The sequence below is a fragment of the Sardina pilchardus genome, chromosome 4, assembly GCF_963854185.1.
Source record: "Sardina pilchardus chromosome 4, fSarPil1.1, whole genome shotgun sequence".
Classification (NCBI taxonomy): Eukaryota; Metazoa; Chordata; class Actinopteri; order Clupeiformes; family Clupeidae; genus Sardina; species Sardina pilchardus.
The window spans coordinates 1,328,398-1,342,256 of NC_084997.1; the positions used below are offsets into that span (position 1 = coordinate 1,328,398).

The following is a 13,859-nucleotide window of genomic DNA, read 5'->3' on the forward strand; positions in this document are numbered from 1 at the left end:
TACGGAACGCTCTTTGCTCTTTGAGTGAAATTAGGTCCGGTACGTAGCCTGGCTAACGCCTACCACTTCTCAAATGAGACGCGCAAATCACCGCGCAAGGCCTTATGTGAACATCCAGGCTATCCGGTACGTGCTTCACCTGATAATTTGCTGCGCAATTGATCACGCAATCGCAGACCGACAGAAAAAGAAAGCAAACATTTCTGCAATCAGGAGGAAATGCTAGCTAATTCGATTGTATGGCTCTAAACATAGAGCCATACAATTAAGTGGTGGTATGAGCTTTCATTGAATGCATGCGTGTGCGCATTTGCGTGACAAACTGTAACTACACGATAAACGTTAGTGGCAAAGCTCTGCTTCTGCATTTGATTATTTAACAACATTTAATAGAGCAACGTGGATTCCCGCAACTTCCCTACAAACAGGTCAAACATTGTTTAGCATTGAGTATTGTTTACCTGATGATTGTAGCCTTAGTCTTTCATTTAAAGATCTCCAGAATTACGCCTATCTGCACGGCCGTTTACCATAGACAAAAGTTGGTATTGTGTTTTCTTACATTCAGGCATTCAAATGAAATTTAAACCATATAATTTTATTTCTCCATTTGCCTACCAGAGTATAGCCGTTTTCAGACAGCGGTGTATTTTCGCAATGTTCACGGACTTTAACTTTCAGCAGCCTATGCGTCATGTCTGAATGTCCGCTATCGTCAGAAATGTGGCAGGTAATAATCACAGAATGTGCAGAAACCTGTCTGAAACGGCTTATGAAACCTGAAAACGGCTTATGATGCTTCCATGAGGGAAACATCCCAAAACAATGGCACTCTGCTGTTGTTTTCAGAAGTATCTCATGCAAACATGCAAAAGAATGAACTATTGTAATTATTAGGGCCGGGACTTTAGCGCGTTAATTACGATTAATTAATTACACAAACATTAATGCGTTAAAAAAATTGACGCATTTTAATCGTATGCCTATTTATTTTTGCACCGCGGAACGTTTCTCACTGGATGAGTTTCAGACGGACCGATTATACTGGAGCACCAAGTAGTTCGGTTCAGACCATAGACTGTAAGGTTCAGACAAAACAAACCACAGTGGCACAGTGAACATGAACAAAGAAGCTGATGTGACCGCGTTGGTTGGCCCCGTGGATGGGAAATGTTGTTACAAAAAACGAACGGATGGAAGCGCAGATAAGAGCATGGTTGTGTGCAACCTATGCAACAAGGACGTATCACCACAGGTATCACCTCAGTGCAAAACATAAAGCAGCTAGCTGCTAGCGTGGACAAAGTATTGTGATACTCCAGTCCAGACACTTGAGGGAAACCTCTGAGCTTTATTTATTATTAAATAGCAACCGAGTTGCTGTTACAGCCACAACTCACGCTAATAACAGTAATCCACCGCACCTAATTCCATGTCCAACTTTCATAGACCTAAAAGAAACTTCACACTCAGAAACGCATACAAGCACACACGCACACACGTAAACTCCGCCCCCCAGTTCCCCTTAAAGGGACACAACAATTTCATGAACTCAACTCAAGGTAACAGGTGACACAATTAACAGGATATCACAGTATTATAGTTTACAGAAGGTCTACCTATCTATAGGCTACATGAATTTCTGAAAATGTACTATTTGTAAATATGGTATGGTCTGTTGGACTTATTAATAAACAATATTTTTGTTGCTTAAGCTTAGGCCTATGTATTCAGTCATTATCCAATAGTAGGCTATACTAAAAATCCATGTGAAAAAAAAATACTTCTCACTGTTCTCAGGTCATATATTTATATACAATTAAAATGCGATTAATTTCGATTAATTAATTACAAAGCCTCTAATTAATTAGATTAATTTTTTTAATCGAGTCCCAGCCCTAGTAATTATATAGCCTATCTTACATTAGTAAAGCACACCCCTGATGTGCATAGTTTTCACAAACTTTTCGTAAACAATTTTGGCACAAACATTGGGCGCGGTTACATGCACATTCATACTCGAAGTAATCATTACTCTGATTATTATCAGAACGTTGAATACTTCGGTCTACATGCAAATAAGAGAACATAAAGAAATCGAATGTCATGATCTGATTCCATGCGCTCTGACTTCATCATCATCATCATCATCAACCGTTTTTTATTTAGGGAAATTTGACTGAGCATCAAGCTCTTTTACAGCAATGCCCTGAGTCGCAAAACATATAACAACAATAATCAAAATAATAAAACAAGAATAAGAAAAAGATACAAAAAGCAAATAATTGAACTTTTTTTTTTTTTTTTTTTTTTTTCAGTAAAAATACTGACACAAAATAGCCAGGTGCCAGACAGAGCGGCGTATTCGCACAGCGTTCCTGTACAGACATCAAGACAGACATTAGACAACCACTACAAACATAGCGCATTTCACGAGCACAGAGTACAACCCATACACAGACAGTGCCGAACGGAGTGGCGTAGTCGCCAGCGTACCCGTGGCAACAAAGAACAAACAAATTTACAAAATAACAAGACACAAGACAAAAGATGCCGGACGGAGCGGCGTAATCGCCTGCGTACCCGACGGACACCAAGACATACAAAGACAGACCAAACAACAATTAACATATAATAAAATAACATAGATTAATGAAAACACTAGGCAAAATTGGCATGTCGGACAGAGCGGCGCAAGGCTACCCTTGACACAGACATACAAGACAGACAAATAAACAAAAGTCAAATAAATGATAAAACAAACAAAAACAGAAAAGTCCACGTTAAAGTAGCCTAGTCCAACTGACTGCATCCAAAGTCCCATGGCATTGATAGCGCATAGCTTAATCCGGAGCGGAGGGTTTAACAGCGCTACACAGGCCGGCTGGAGAGCAGCATAAGCAAGCAGAACAGTCAGAAGTCGTGGGTGATCCAGATCAGCAACTCAGTGGACCCCGACAGCGACAGTTTGCTTTTAGCTTCTGATGTTAGCTGATGATAGCTCGATCCAGATTCCTGGCAGCAGACCATGGCAGCTCGCAGGCCAGCAGTAGATCGGCAGTAGCAACACATCGTCCGCAGTTGTAGCCGGTCCTCAGCTCTTCTGACCAGTCCTGAAACAGTGCCGTTCACGGATGGAGGATGAGCGGTTCATGCCGTTCATGGCATCAGTCGAGTTGTAGGCCTAGGCTACGCAGCAAAATGCATACTAACAAAAAGCACAAGACTATCGAAAATAACTTGTCCTCATTGGGTAGCCTAGACCAGGGGTCGGCAACCTGCGGCTCTGGAGCATGTGGCTCTTTAGCTTAACCCTGGTGGCTCCCTGGAGCATCTTCAAAAATGTATGAAAATGAATGGGGGGGATTTTCGTTTGTTTGTTTTAATATGGTTTCTGTACGAGGACAAACATTCTTAACGTTTTCCAATGTTGTGAAAATGTGCATAATACATATTAAAGTTCAACATTTCTGTCAACGAAGATTTGATAGCCTGCGACACACGTTTCAGGGCGGCGCCGTGCCAGGCAGGTGGCTGTAAACCTATGGTTGTAAATAAACCGGCGGGTGTCAGCATGGGCCATGCCATGGATCCCAAAGGGAAAAAGAGAAAAGATAGCCGATGAGATCAGAGAATTTAAAGCAGAATGGACCGAATCATTTGCTTTCATTGCCATTGCGGAAGGATTGCCTGCATGTTTGCTTTGAAATGAGAAGTTGGCGAACAACAAAAAGAGAAAGACATTTTCAGGGAAGGCATGCTACATTTGCAGCCGACTACCCAGTTGGGACTGAGAGAAAAAGTGCGATTGCAGTAGCCTACTTCTGGAGAAATTTTGTTGCAACCTGGGAGATATTAAAACGTGGGAAACAACGGTTCACGGATGGTGATTACACGAAGTTGAACTTAAAGCACCATATACAGCGGGGTAGTCACGTGGTGTGTCATTCTCTCCGAGATGCGCTGAAGGGAAAAACATTTAATCATGAAAGCTCATTAGGTAGCCTCGTTGTAGCCTACTTAGTCATTTTTGTTTTTTGGTCCAAAATGGCTCTTTGAACATTTTGGGTTGCCGACCCCTGGCCTAGACCTATGTTTTCTTCGGTTTTAACGGGGAGGTTTATTATTTGGAAACTATGTAATGCTCTACTGCTAACATGAAAACTCTGTCTTTTGCTGCAAACGCACAAACACCACGGCAACTGCTTTGGGCAACCTAACTGTCAAACGCAGCTAAAAATGGATCCGCATACAGCACAAGTGCTACCGATACTTTACATTATTACTACTTTACTCCTACAAGAGTGCAATGTTTTAATAATGCTTTGCCAGCAGCAATAACGCATAGCCTCGTCCCGTAGATTGGCACTTCTAGGGACAGGCCCTATCATCGCACTACAATGATAGACAGCTCACGGTACTATGCAAAGCAAAATCACATGATGAAACATACAGTAGCCTTTTCAAAAATCACCAGACACACTACAACAGCTAGCCTACCTCACAGGGATGCCCAAACGATTAATCCTCCCATGCACAAGCTAGCTTGCCTTGCATACCATACTTAGTAAACATTTCCAAAACACCAACAAATATAACTATAACCGATATTCCACAAATTGCCACGGCGGGCTGAAGTAAAGAAACAAAAAAAGTAAACCCATGAACCTAGCACATATGCAAAACAGCTATTTCCAATCACGTAGCCTAGTAGCAAGCTTGTAGTAGGCAGTCAGCTAACGGTAGATGTTTTGTGTGCAGACTCTCAGCAGAAATGATCTTATAATAATTCCGTTGTTTGGTCCCTGAATAGCCTATATAAAAATAAACTACATTATATCTACGTCTGCCATTCAGCATACTGAGTCTATAGTCTTCTATCATTCATTTGACTGCGACGACTCAAAAAAACAAAACAACCGCAACTGTCACAACAAGAAAACTTTATTTGCTACTAGCTTTTAAGGTCTTCAAACTTGACAGGCGCTGTACTGCCATCTGCCACTCACTGGTGGACAAATGATAGAACTGATCGCCACTAGTCCTTGAGCCAGACCCTCACATTTGACTGTCAGTACCTTAAGGCAGTAGGCCTAAGTCTCCATAATAAGCCTATGGAGAGTTTCATTGCAGGTGAATAGGGTAAAACATGATCTAATAGATATCCCCACAAAACTTCTTCAGCTGATAATTTAGGCTACATTAGGCAACACCTTTTTGCATTGTAAGTTTTCTCATGCTCGGGTTGCTCACGCAGGCGTTTACACGGTTTTCAGGCCGCATTTTATATCTGTGCCATGATCACTACACTACAACCTCTCGGACGAAAGACATGTGAAATATAGGCTATAGGCTATTTTAGCGAAAAGTGGACCACAACTTCATTCACAAGCAGAGCAAACAATTCAAATTGGACCTATTAGACTGTCTGCTGAGGGGACTTTTAAATAGCCTAGGCTAACCATATAGTCTTTAGGTTAAATTGTGTAGGCTATATTCGGACTGGTAGTCTGCCAGAAGCAGCAGCTGGCAATGGAAGTCAATAAATAATTTCCTGAGTCCGTTTTTTAGATGTTCTACTTTTGATCTGACCACAAAAATCTGAAAAACAAAGCGTCATTTGCTTCTTCGTATCGCATTCATAAATAAATAATGAATTAACAAGTATTTTTTTTATTTTGGATTCTCAATTGAATAGCCTATCAAATGAACAAAACATACACGGACCAGAATAGAATACTCCGGTTTAAATCGGAGTATTCTGTTATATGACAAATTCGTTCGGATCGAAAGAGAATAATCTAGGTTGTCTGATCGTATTTGACCAATTCTGATTTCAATCGAAGTATTCCAGTTACATGACATTTTTTAATCAGAGTAATTAATACTCTGACTGAAATCGGAGTATTAATGTGCATGTAACCGCGCCCATTGACTGCTTTGAAGTGAAAGTGCATGTCTAACAATATAGCATAATACTAATTGTGATATGATAATCATAATGATGATTTGATGGGGGGTGGGGTGAGGTATGTGTAGATGGGCCCTATGACCCCAAAGTCTGCCATGATTGGGCCTCAACTTAAAGAAGTTTGAGGCTGTGTTAGTGTTTCTCAAAGCCTACAGCGGCTAGCGGGTCTATGTATTTGTGTCGAGATAACCCTGAAATGTAAAAGCATCGAATTTTACTCAGTGACCTTTGTGCCCTATCATGTGGCCTTGGTGCCCCTAAAAAAAAAAGAAGGTGAAGGCCAAATGGCCTTGCCCCTAAAAAGACGAAATTCCCACCCTGCCTATGACGTCATTTTCTGCCATGATGGATTTTTTGCCATTTTGGATTTCATCAAAAACACTTAAAATGTATCAGGGTCACAAATTTTGTTCGATCGATACTAAACTTGACACAGAGCATACTCAGACAATGCCCAATACAGCTTGTGCTTTTCGTCTTCGTAACCTTTACCGTTGGCCCGTAACAGCCAATCGAAATTTGCGGCAAAGCCGCCAAACAGGAAGTCGGCTCATATTTCAGCAACCCTTGTACGCATCAAAACCAAACTTGGTACATGGACTCAGGACCCCATCAGGAGGAGGCTCAAGAAATTTGGTGACCTGCTGCAATTAGCAAAAAGCCATTTTGGCCTGCTAGCTGCCGCCGTATTGGATTTAATCAAAACCACTTACACATTTCCACAGGTCACTAAATGTGTCCGATCTTCACAAAACTTCACACAGATGATCTTCAGCCCGAGTCTAACATAAGTCTTGCTTTTCGGAACGATATCTTAAACCGTTCGCCCGCAACAGCCAATCGAAATTGGCGGCGAAGCCGCCGAACAGGAAGTGAGCTCACATCTCGGCCAATCTTGGGTTGTTTGACATCAAAATTCTTGTGACCGCTTAAAACTCTATACCTGACGTAACATCATTGAGTTACCATGGCAACTCTGGCCTTCTGACCTGTCTGCTTGGCCCCCACATTGCTGCTTGCAGCTATATTTTAGAATTGTCGTTAATTGGACTTTGGTTCGCTAGAAAGCTAATAAATGTTGCCGCACTGTCAGCTGTGCATGCCTGACAGCAGAAGAGTGTTTTTACACCGGGATTATGGAGGAGGCTATAGCCTTGCTGCATTATCTGCAGCGTTAGAGATGGAACTACAGTGACAGTAGGGCGCTCATCACTTGTGCGGACCTTTTCCGCGATTACATTCACATAGCAGCGGCAACATTATGGCAAAATTACTCAAACTACCTAGGCCCTACCATAAAAAGTCTGTGAACAATGCGGAAATGTCTGTCTGAAAACGGCTACACTCTGGTAGTCAAATGGAGAAAAAAATTATATGGTTTATAATGAAATTTCATTTGAATGCCTGAATGTAGCAATGTGTTGTACAGTCTCTGCTCTGTTTGTATGGAAGTTGCGAGAATCCACGTTGTTCTATTACATGTTAAATAATTAAATAGCCTTCCGACAGGTTGAAGCGGAGCTTTGCCATCAACGTTATTGTTTAGTTTCGGTTTCTGTCATGCAAATGCGCACACTTATGCATTCAATGAACGCTCATACCACCACTTAGTTGCAATACGGAACAAGACTTTCATGTGTCAAATACGGGACGATTTCGTATTATACGGTTGGCAACCCTAGTCAGGGGCACAAAGGCCACTGGCCATACAATGTTTTTTTTTTCCACGGGGCATGACGGCCAAAGTGTAGGGCAACGCATGGCCGCATGGCCGCGGTATAATTCGCACCCTGGTGTTGAGTCGTATTGAGAAAGATCTGTTTGGACGCAAATATTCTTGAAACGATGCCAGGGAAAACAGAGGGGGAAAAGATAGTTTTGATACGTGTGGACGTGGCCTTAATTGATCTCTAAGTGAGTGAGTGTGTGAGGTCACATGGGCTCAGATAGGTATAAATGGGATTTTTCCCTTAGATGAAGTTAAGTGTGTACTCAAACCGTCACGCCCTTTGAAATTCAACATTGTGACAGCCCTTATGGATTTCGTGAGAATGCGCACCAAAGTCTGTGAGTCTCGGACTTTGGGATTGGCCCAAGGAGATGAACATGCCCAGATGAACAGTTTCTCTGGCAGGCATATTTGTAAAATGATTACCATAAAACATATCTCTTAATATTAATTTGGCACATTTGCTTGTAAAGTCCTATAATTGTGTATTTCTTTATTTTGCAGCTTCTAAGAAATTTCAAAAGTAAGTACTGGAATTTTATCCCACTATTATTCTATGTGTTATATATCTATGAGTGGGGACAGACATGCTTGCTTTATGGAGCTGTTGTGATCTTGTGATGTTTCTTCTTCCAATTTTCTTAAAATGATATGTACCGCATATAAAACTAGATGTACTGCAAAGTGGTACCAAAGATGACTGCCACTCAGTCCTGCACATTCTCTCCGCAGAAAAAAATCACGCTTGTCAATTTGTTTCCATCTCCTACTCCATCCCCTACTGCAGCTTTTGTGTACAGTATGTAAATGAGTGTGTGCATGTGTGCGCTTGCTTTTGTGTATATGTGTTTCTCCGTCTGTAAGTTTTCGCTTGAGAGTGAGGGGTTATTGTGTGTCTGTGTGTGTGTGTGTGTGTGTTTACTTGCCAGCAGTTGTGTTTGTGTGTGTGTTTTATGTGTGGGGGGGTGTTTTATGTTCACTTGTGAGTGTGTGTGTGTGTTTGTGTGTGTTTGTGGGTGGGTAATGGTGTGTTATGTGTGTGGGTGTGTAATGGTGTGTGTGTGTGTGTTTATTTATTCGTGTGGGTGGGGGTGTGTGTGTGTGCGCGTGTGTGAATGCCTTTACCTATGTGCGTGCGTGCGCGTGTGTGAATATGTATGTATGTATGTATGTATGAATGTATGTGCGTGTTTGTGTGTGTGTATAGTGTGCAGTCACTAAATGTACACATATATTCATCTATTGTATGGTCCCCCATGAACCTAATTCCACAAAAAAATGGCATTTATTCAGATTGCGTCATAATGATCCTACACTTCAAATGTGAAGTTTTAATAGCAGTCAACAGATCAGCTTTACAGGATGGAGTCATTTTCTTCAAGTCAAGTGTTTATTTGTGCCATTTAAGTACAAGTTTACAGGGGCATTGGAATACTTGGATGTCCAGATCAATCAGTCAATAAAAAACACTCATTATTTAGAAACACAGTACAAGAGTTGATGTGGGGATATTTTAATTCCAAAGGCCAAGGGGACTTTATCAGGGTGCATAGTGTCCTGTATCCATGAAATAACTGGCCTTTAAAAATAAAAATAAAAATCCTCTATGGGAATTTAACATGGGCGTTCCAATACTTATGACCCCTGTATTTTAAGGAAAACATTTATATATTTACAGTACATTATTCCTCATTTTTTCATTTAAGGCATTAAGATCAATTTCCGAAAGATGATTTTATATTTAACTTTAAGCATGTGCTCCAATACTTTTGGAGGACACTGTAGATAAGAAGCCAAGGAAGAACAGTACAGTGCATTTTCATGCACTGTAATAAGAAGAAGCCTAGGAAGAACAATACAGTGCATTTTCATGTTTATATTTGTGTAGCTTTTGGTAGTGGAAACATTTACAGCAAGTGATTAAAAACTCCTTTTGTTATCTTGCATCTAATTAATGGTTCTATGCATATTCTTATTGTTATGAAGGCTTGCTATTATCATTATTGTTATTGTCGTTATTAAGTCTTTATTTATTTTGAATGTATTAAGATTGTTTCTAATGTAATGTTTATTGTTATTGATTAATGTTACATTGGATAAAAGTGTCTGTTTAGAAAACAATTATTGAAATACCTTTTTGAAACAATGCCTTGTGAATTGTGCTTATGTCTACTGATATTATCTCCTTAGCACCTTCAATAATGGCTTAAACCCAAGCAAAGACAGAAAGGTAAGATACCACTCAGTGCTACTTTAAAGGGATACTTTAAAGCCATTTTTGGAAATGAGCTAATTTTCCACCTCCCCTCGAGCAAAACGATCGATATTTACCTTTTTCCCGTTCATCCAGGCAATATCCTGGTGTAATAATCAAGGGAAGTTGCAAACGTACCATGGGCACAGTGATATCTGAAAATAGTCCTCATAGGCAACAAGCAGTAAGTAGTGTGTGATATCACTGCGCCCATGTTACGTTTGCAACTTCCCTTGGTTATTAAGCCAGATGAGATTGTAGTTCCATGTCAAAAAACGGCAGGTTTCATTTTCAGTTGGTCTTATTGCACTTTCTAACTTGAGAAGAGACGCGTTTTAAATGGGAAAATTACCCGGAAATCTTAGTCACTTTTAAGCATGATGCTAGCAGGCGAGAAGCTGATGGTCTAATCCGATTCAATGATCTATGCTAGGCTGAAGCTAAAAGTTGTATCGCCAGACTCACAGAATGGCTGGATGAACGGGAAAAAGGTCAATTGTTTTGCTCGAGGAGGTGGAAAATGAGCTTATTTCCAAAAATGGCGGAATATCCCTTTAAGAACCTATATACTGTATGTAGTTTTTCTGTCACTGCCAATCAATCAATTCACATTGACACATCTGTTCACCATCAGTCCTGTCCGTCCTGGATGGCCATGCCAGTTGTGACTGGATCACCTGAAACCCAGGAGTCATGGGAGTCTGAAGCCCTCCCCAATATTCCATGTAGTGATCAATCAGAGAAAAGGTGAGCTACATTCAAGAGTTTAAGGAAAGGGAAAGTAATTCCTTACATATAAATGTAAAAGACTAGCCTGACATTGCCAGACACAATTATATTCAGAATTTTATTCTGATGCTGCATCATTAGTTGCTATCAGACATGTCCTCCGCACTATGGGGGGAATTCTCCAGTTCGCGCATTACGATCGAGCATAAGCTTTTTTTTTACTTGCTGAAATTGCGCACCTCTGTGTTATGTGGATTCTCCCATCTCGGCTTCTGTCACACCCACACTGCGCAAGTTTCATATGAAAACGTAGAACGTGGACTTTCTCATTGACCTTCTAAATGCCATTTAAATCCAAAAAGAACACAAACCAGTCTTTGATTTTAAAACGTAAGCATGGTGAATTGAATGGAGAACAGCCTACAGTAAAATGGTGCATCATCACATAGCCTAACAAAGAATTTACGGTAACACTTTATTTTAATGTGTCGCTGTTACAGTGTACCTACCTAATTAGGTACAGTAGGCCTTACTTGAGAATGGCCGTTTCCCTCACGCGTTGCCTGATTCACGCTCTGCGTGAAATGTATTACAGCTGTATTACAACTTACCGCCACGAGGTGGCAGTACAGTCCGCTGTAGCATTGCTGCGGTGTGATTGATACTGTAGTCCAGTTATACTCATTCAATAATGTTTGTAAATTCAGCCTGGCACTCTGAAAATGTTCGCAAGGCTCTGCACTTCGAAAAAGACAAGCCTGAACTAACACACTATTTGTCATAGGCCTAGTTCAAAATTGCCATTAACACAAGCAGCAGATTGAAATAACACTTTATGTTTCATTCGAGAGTTGGACAACGGTGAGGATGATAAGCACTATGCAAAGAAATTTTATTGAGTTAGACTGCGTCTCTATAATAGTTCCGTAATCTGACTTCCTCAATCCTCATGAATGTAATTCTGTAATTTCTCTTTGGATAGCTATCTATCTATCCAATGGTGTCAGTTTAGTTTTCAGGGGACAAAAACGCTATTTTACAGCTTGGTTTGATAAGTGCTGGGGCCATACATTTTACATGATAACGATGTTGAGGACCGTTGCGTTTCTGACTCTGCTGCGCCGTTGCCGCCAGAACCATGTTTAAACGCACAGGCCTACTAGGCTATATTTAGTACTTTATCAGCTTCGTATTTAAATGGCTCATTCCGAGGAGAATGAAAGCTAGTTCGCTGGCTTCTATCATGTCCTCAGGACTCGGCTCGCCCCCCCCCCCCCCCCCCCAAAAAAAAAAACGAAACCAGAGCCAGAGTGATGCTGAAATCGCATAGGCCTACCGGTCTGTGTCCCAAGTTCATTCTAACTCCACGAAAATGACCACCGCTGGTCAGTTTGCTTTGGTTTGTGGAGTAGGCTAGTCCATATGGATTGGTGAAAATGTAGGCTTTAGACTTACTTTCTCGGGGGGCACAGACATTTTTCAAGGTGGTCTAGGCCCTCTATGAAATACAGTAGCCAAAGCATAAATCTTTTAATCGTAGTTCCGTGGGCTATTCGAAATTGCGCTCTGATCAGCGGAGGACGGGAGCAGTGAATCTAAATATTGGTCGTTTATCGAAGAACAGTAGCCCACCATGCCTTACCATTATCTTTGATATTTCAGTGCATGGTTTTGAATATTTTAACAGTTGCCAAAAATATAAGGGATTCAGTCAGTCGAGTTTATTTGATATTCGCGGCATTTACTTGAAACGCACGATCAAAACTTCTGACATGCATACTGACGCACACACATGGGCCACATGATAAAATGCAGTCTAGCTTGACGTACAGTAGCCAACGGTAGGCCTATGCCTATCTCTGAATCAACATGAACACGAGTATGTAAGTTGCTAGAACTTTATTTTGCGTAGCTATAGGTCTAGTAATGGTGAAAATGAATCACCGCTCACTGTCCTATCGCCCTGTCAAGCGTAGCCATGAATTAAAGACATTTTATTTTCAGTTGTCAAAAGTGGTGTGGACAAAATCTGTGATAACAAAAAGTGTTAAAATGACGCCTATCTATCTATCTAACGTTCGGTTTCACTTGCGCAAAAAGACGAGCATGAACTTTGCGAGGTTTTTCCGGTTCCTCAAATTGGTGAGGGTTCAGTTACATCTGCGATCAAGTGATTTGAAACATAGAAAATATTATAACGATTAGTCTAGTCTAATCTTTGACTTTTGAGTCGTTTTCCAAGCATCTATGCCGTGCCGACAATGGCTACCACAAAGCGTGTACTAGCATGTACTAGCATTGTACTTGCATTATATATTTGTGGGTACCTACATTTAGTTGTTACATTGTAATACTGCGTGCTTTTTCAAAACTTTGCCAATTTCGCAAAATTTTTCATCAGAGGCAAAGGGCTGATTTGAGACCTGCTGGATGGGGTAAACTGGTCATGATAGATTTAATTTTATTTATAGATTTAATTTATTTACGCAAAGCACAACAGATTGTCTGCCCAATACCATATGGTTATCATTTAAATTATGGTTGCCTTATAATAACATCTCTCGTTGTTTGCTCGTTGTTTGCTTCTTTTTTTGATAGACGTTTGATGAATAGGTTATTTAAAATATTTCGGTTTTAAGACAAAAGAAAGAGATATATATATATATATATATATATAGTCATACTTTGTGCATCTTTGCGGTGTCAAGTGCTTCCTTCATGACATTGCGTGCTGAGACAAGGAAGCTCTCCCATGTGGCTGCATGTAGGTAAATTTGCAGTTGGTCTGCCACACCTACTCGCTAAAAGTGAAACTTTACCTCGTTGCTCTTCTATATCAAAAGCGGATGTTCACCTTGTGTGAATGACGCTATTTTCCATGTCTTTTTTATTCCAACCATGAGGTATTTGAGGGAGAAACGAGAACGTGCATGTAACCTAAATATCTTACACCTGGCTTGACAGTCATTCCTATTCATCCTGGATTGGCGTTGAGCAAGGACGACCAGACAACACTATGTCAAACCTCGCTTTATCACTTATCTTGAATGTCTTAATTCTGCTCTTGTGAAATACCTCTCTGATAGATTAGATTAGATAAGGTCATATCCTGTTTGGCAGCTTTTGTAACTGATAATAGACCACTGAAGTTTGCCTACAAAAAAGCTGCCATCTTT

General features: G+C 40.7%; 1 protein-coding gene across 4 annotated transcripts in view; it reads left to right on the forward strand.

The window, feature by feature from the left end:
• Positions 1-13,859, forward strand: part of epb41l5 (erythrocyte membrane protein band 4.1 like 5) — a 225,250-nt gene that overhangs the window by 164,953 nt on the left and 46,438 nt on the right. For all 4 annotated transcript variants that reach the window (XR_009938816.1, XR_009938817.1, XM_062533706.1 and 1 more), the window contains exons 14-16: positions 8,205-8,223; positions 9,891-9,930; positions 10,589-10,701. Coding sequence is in view for 2 of the 4 variants with exons in the window: in XM_062533706.1 (XP_062389690.1) it covers positions 8,205-8,223; positions 9,891-9,930; positions 10,589-10,701 (172 nt within the window). In the remaining 2 variants the exon portion in view is untranslated. The remainder of the gene's footprint in view (positions 1-8,204; positions 8,224-9,890; positions 9,931-10,588; positions 10,702-13,859) is intronic.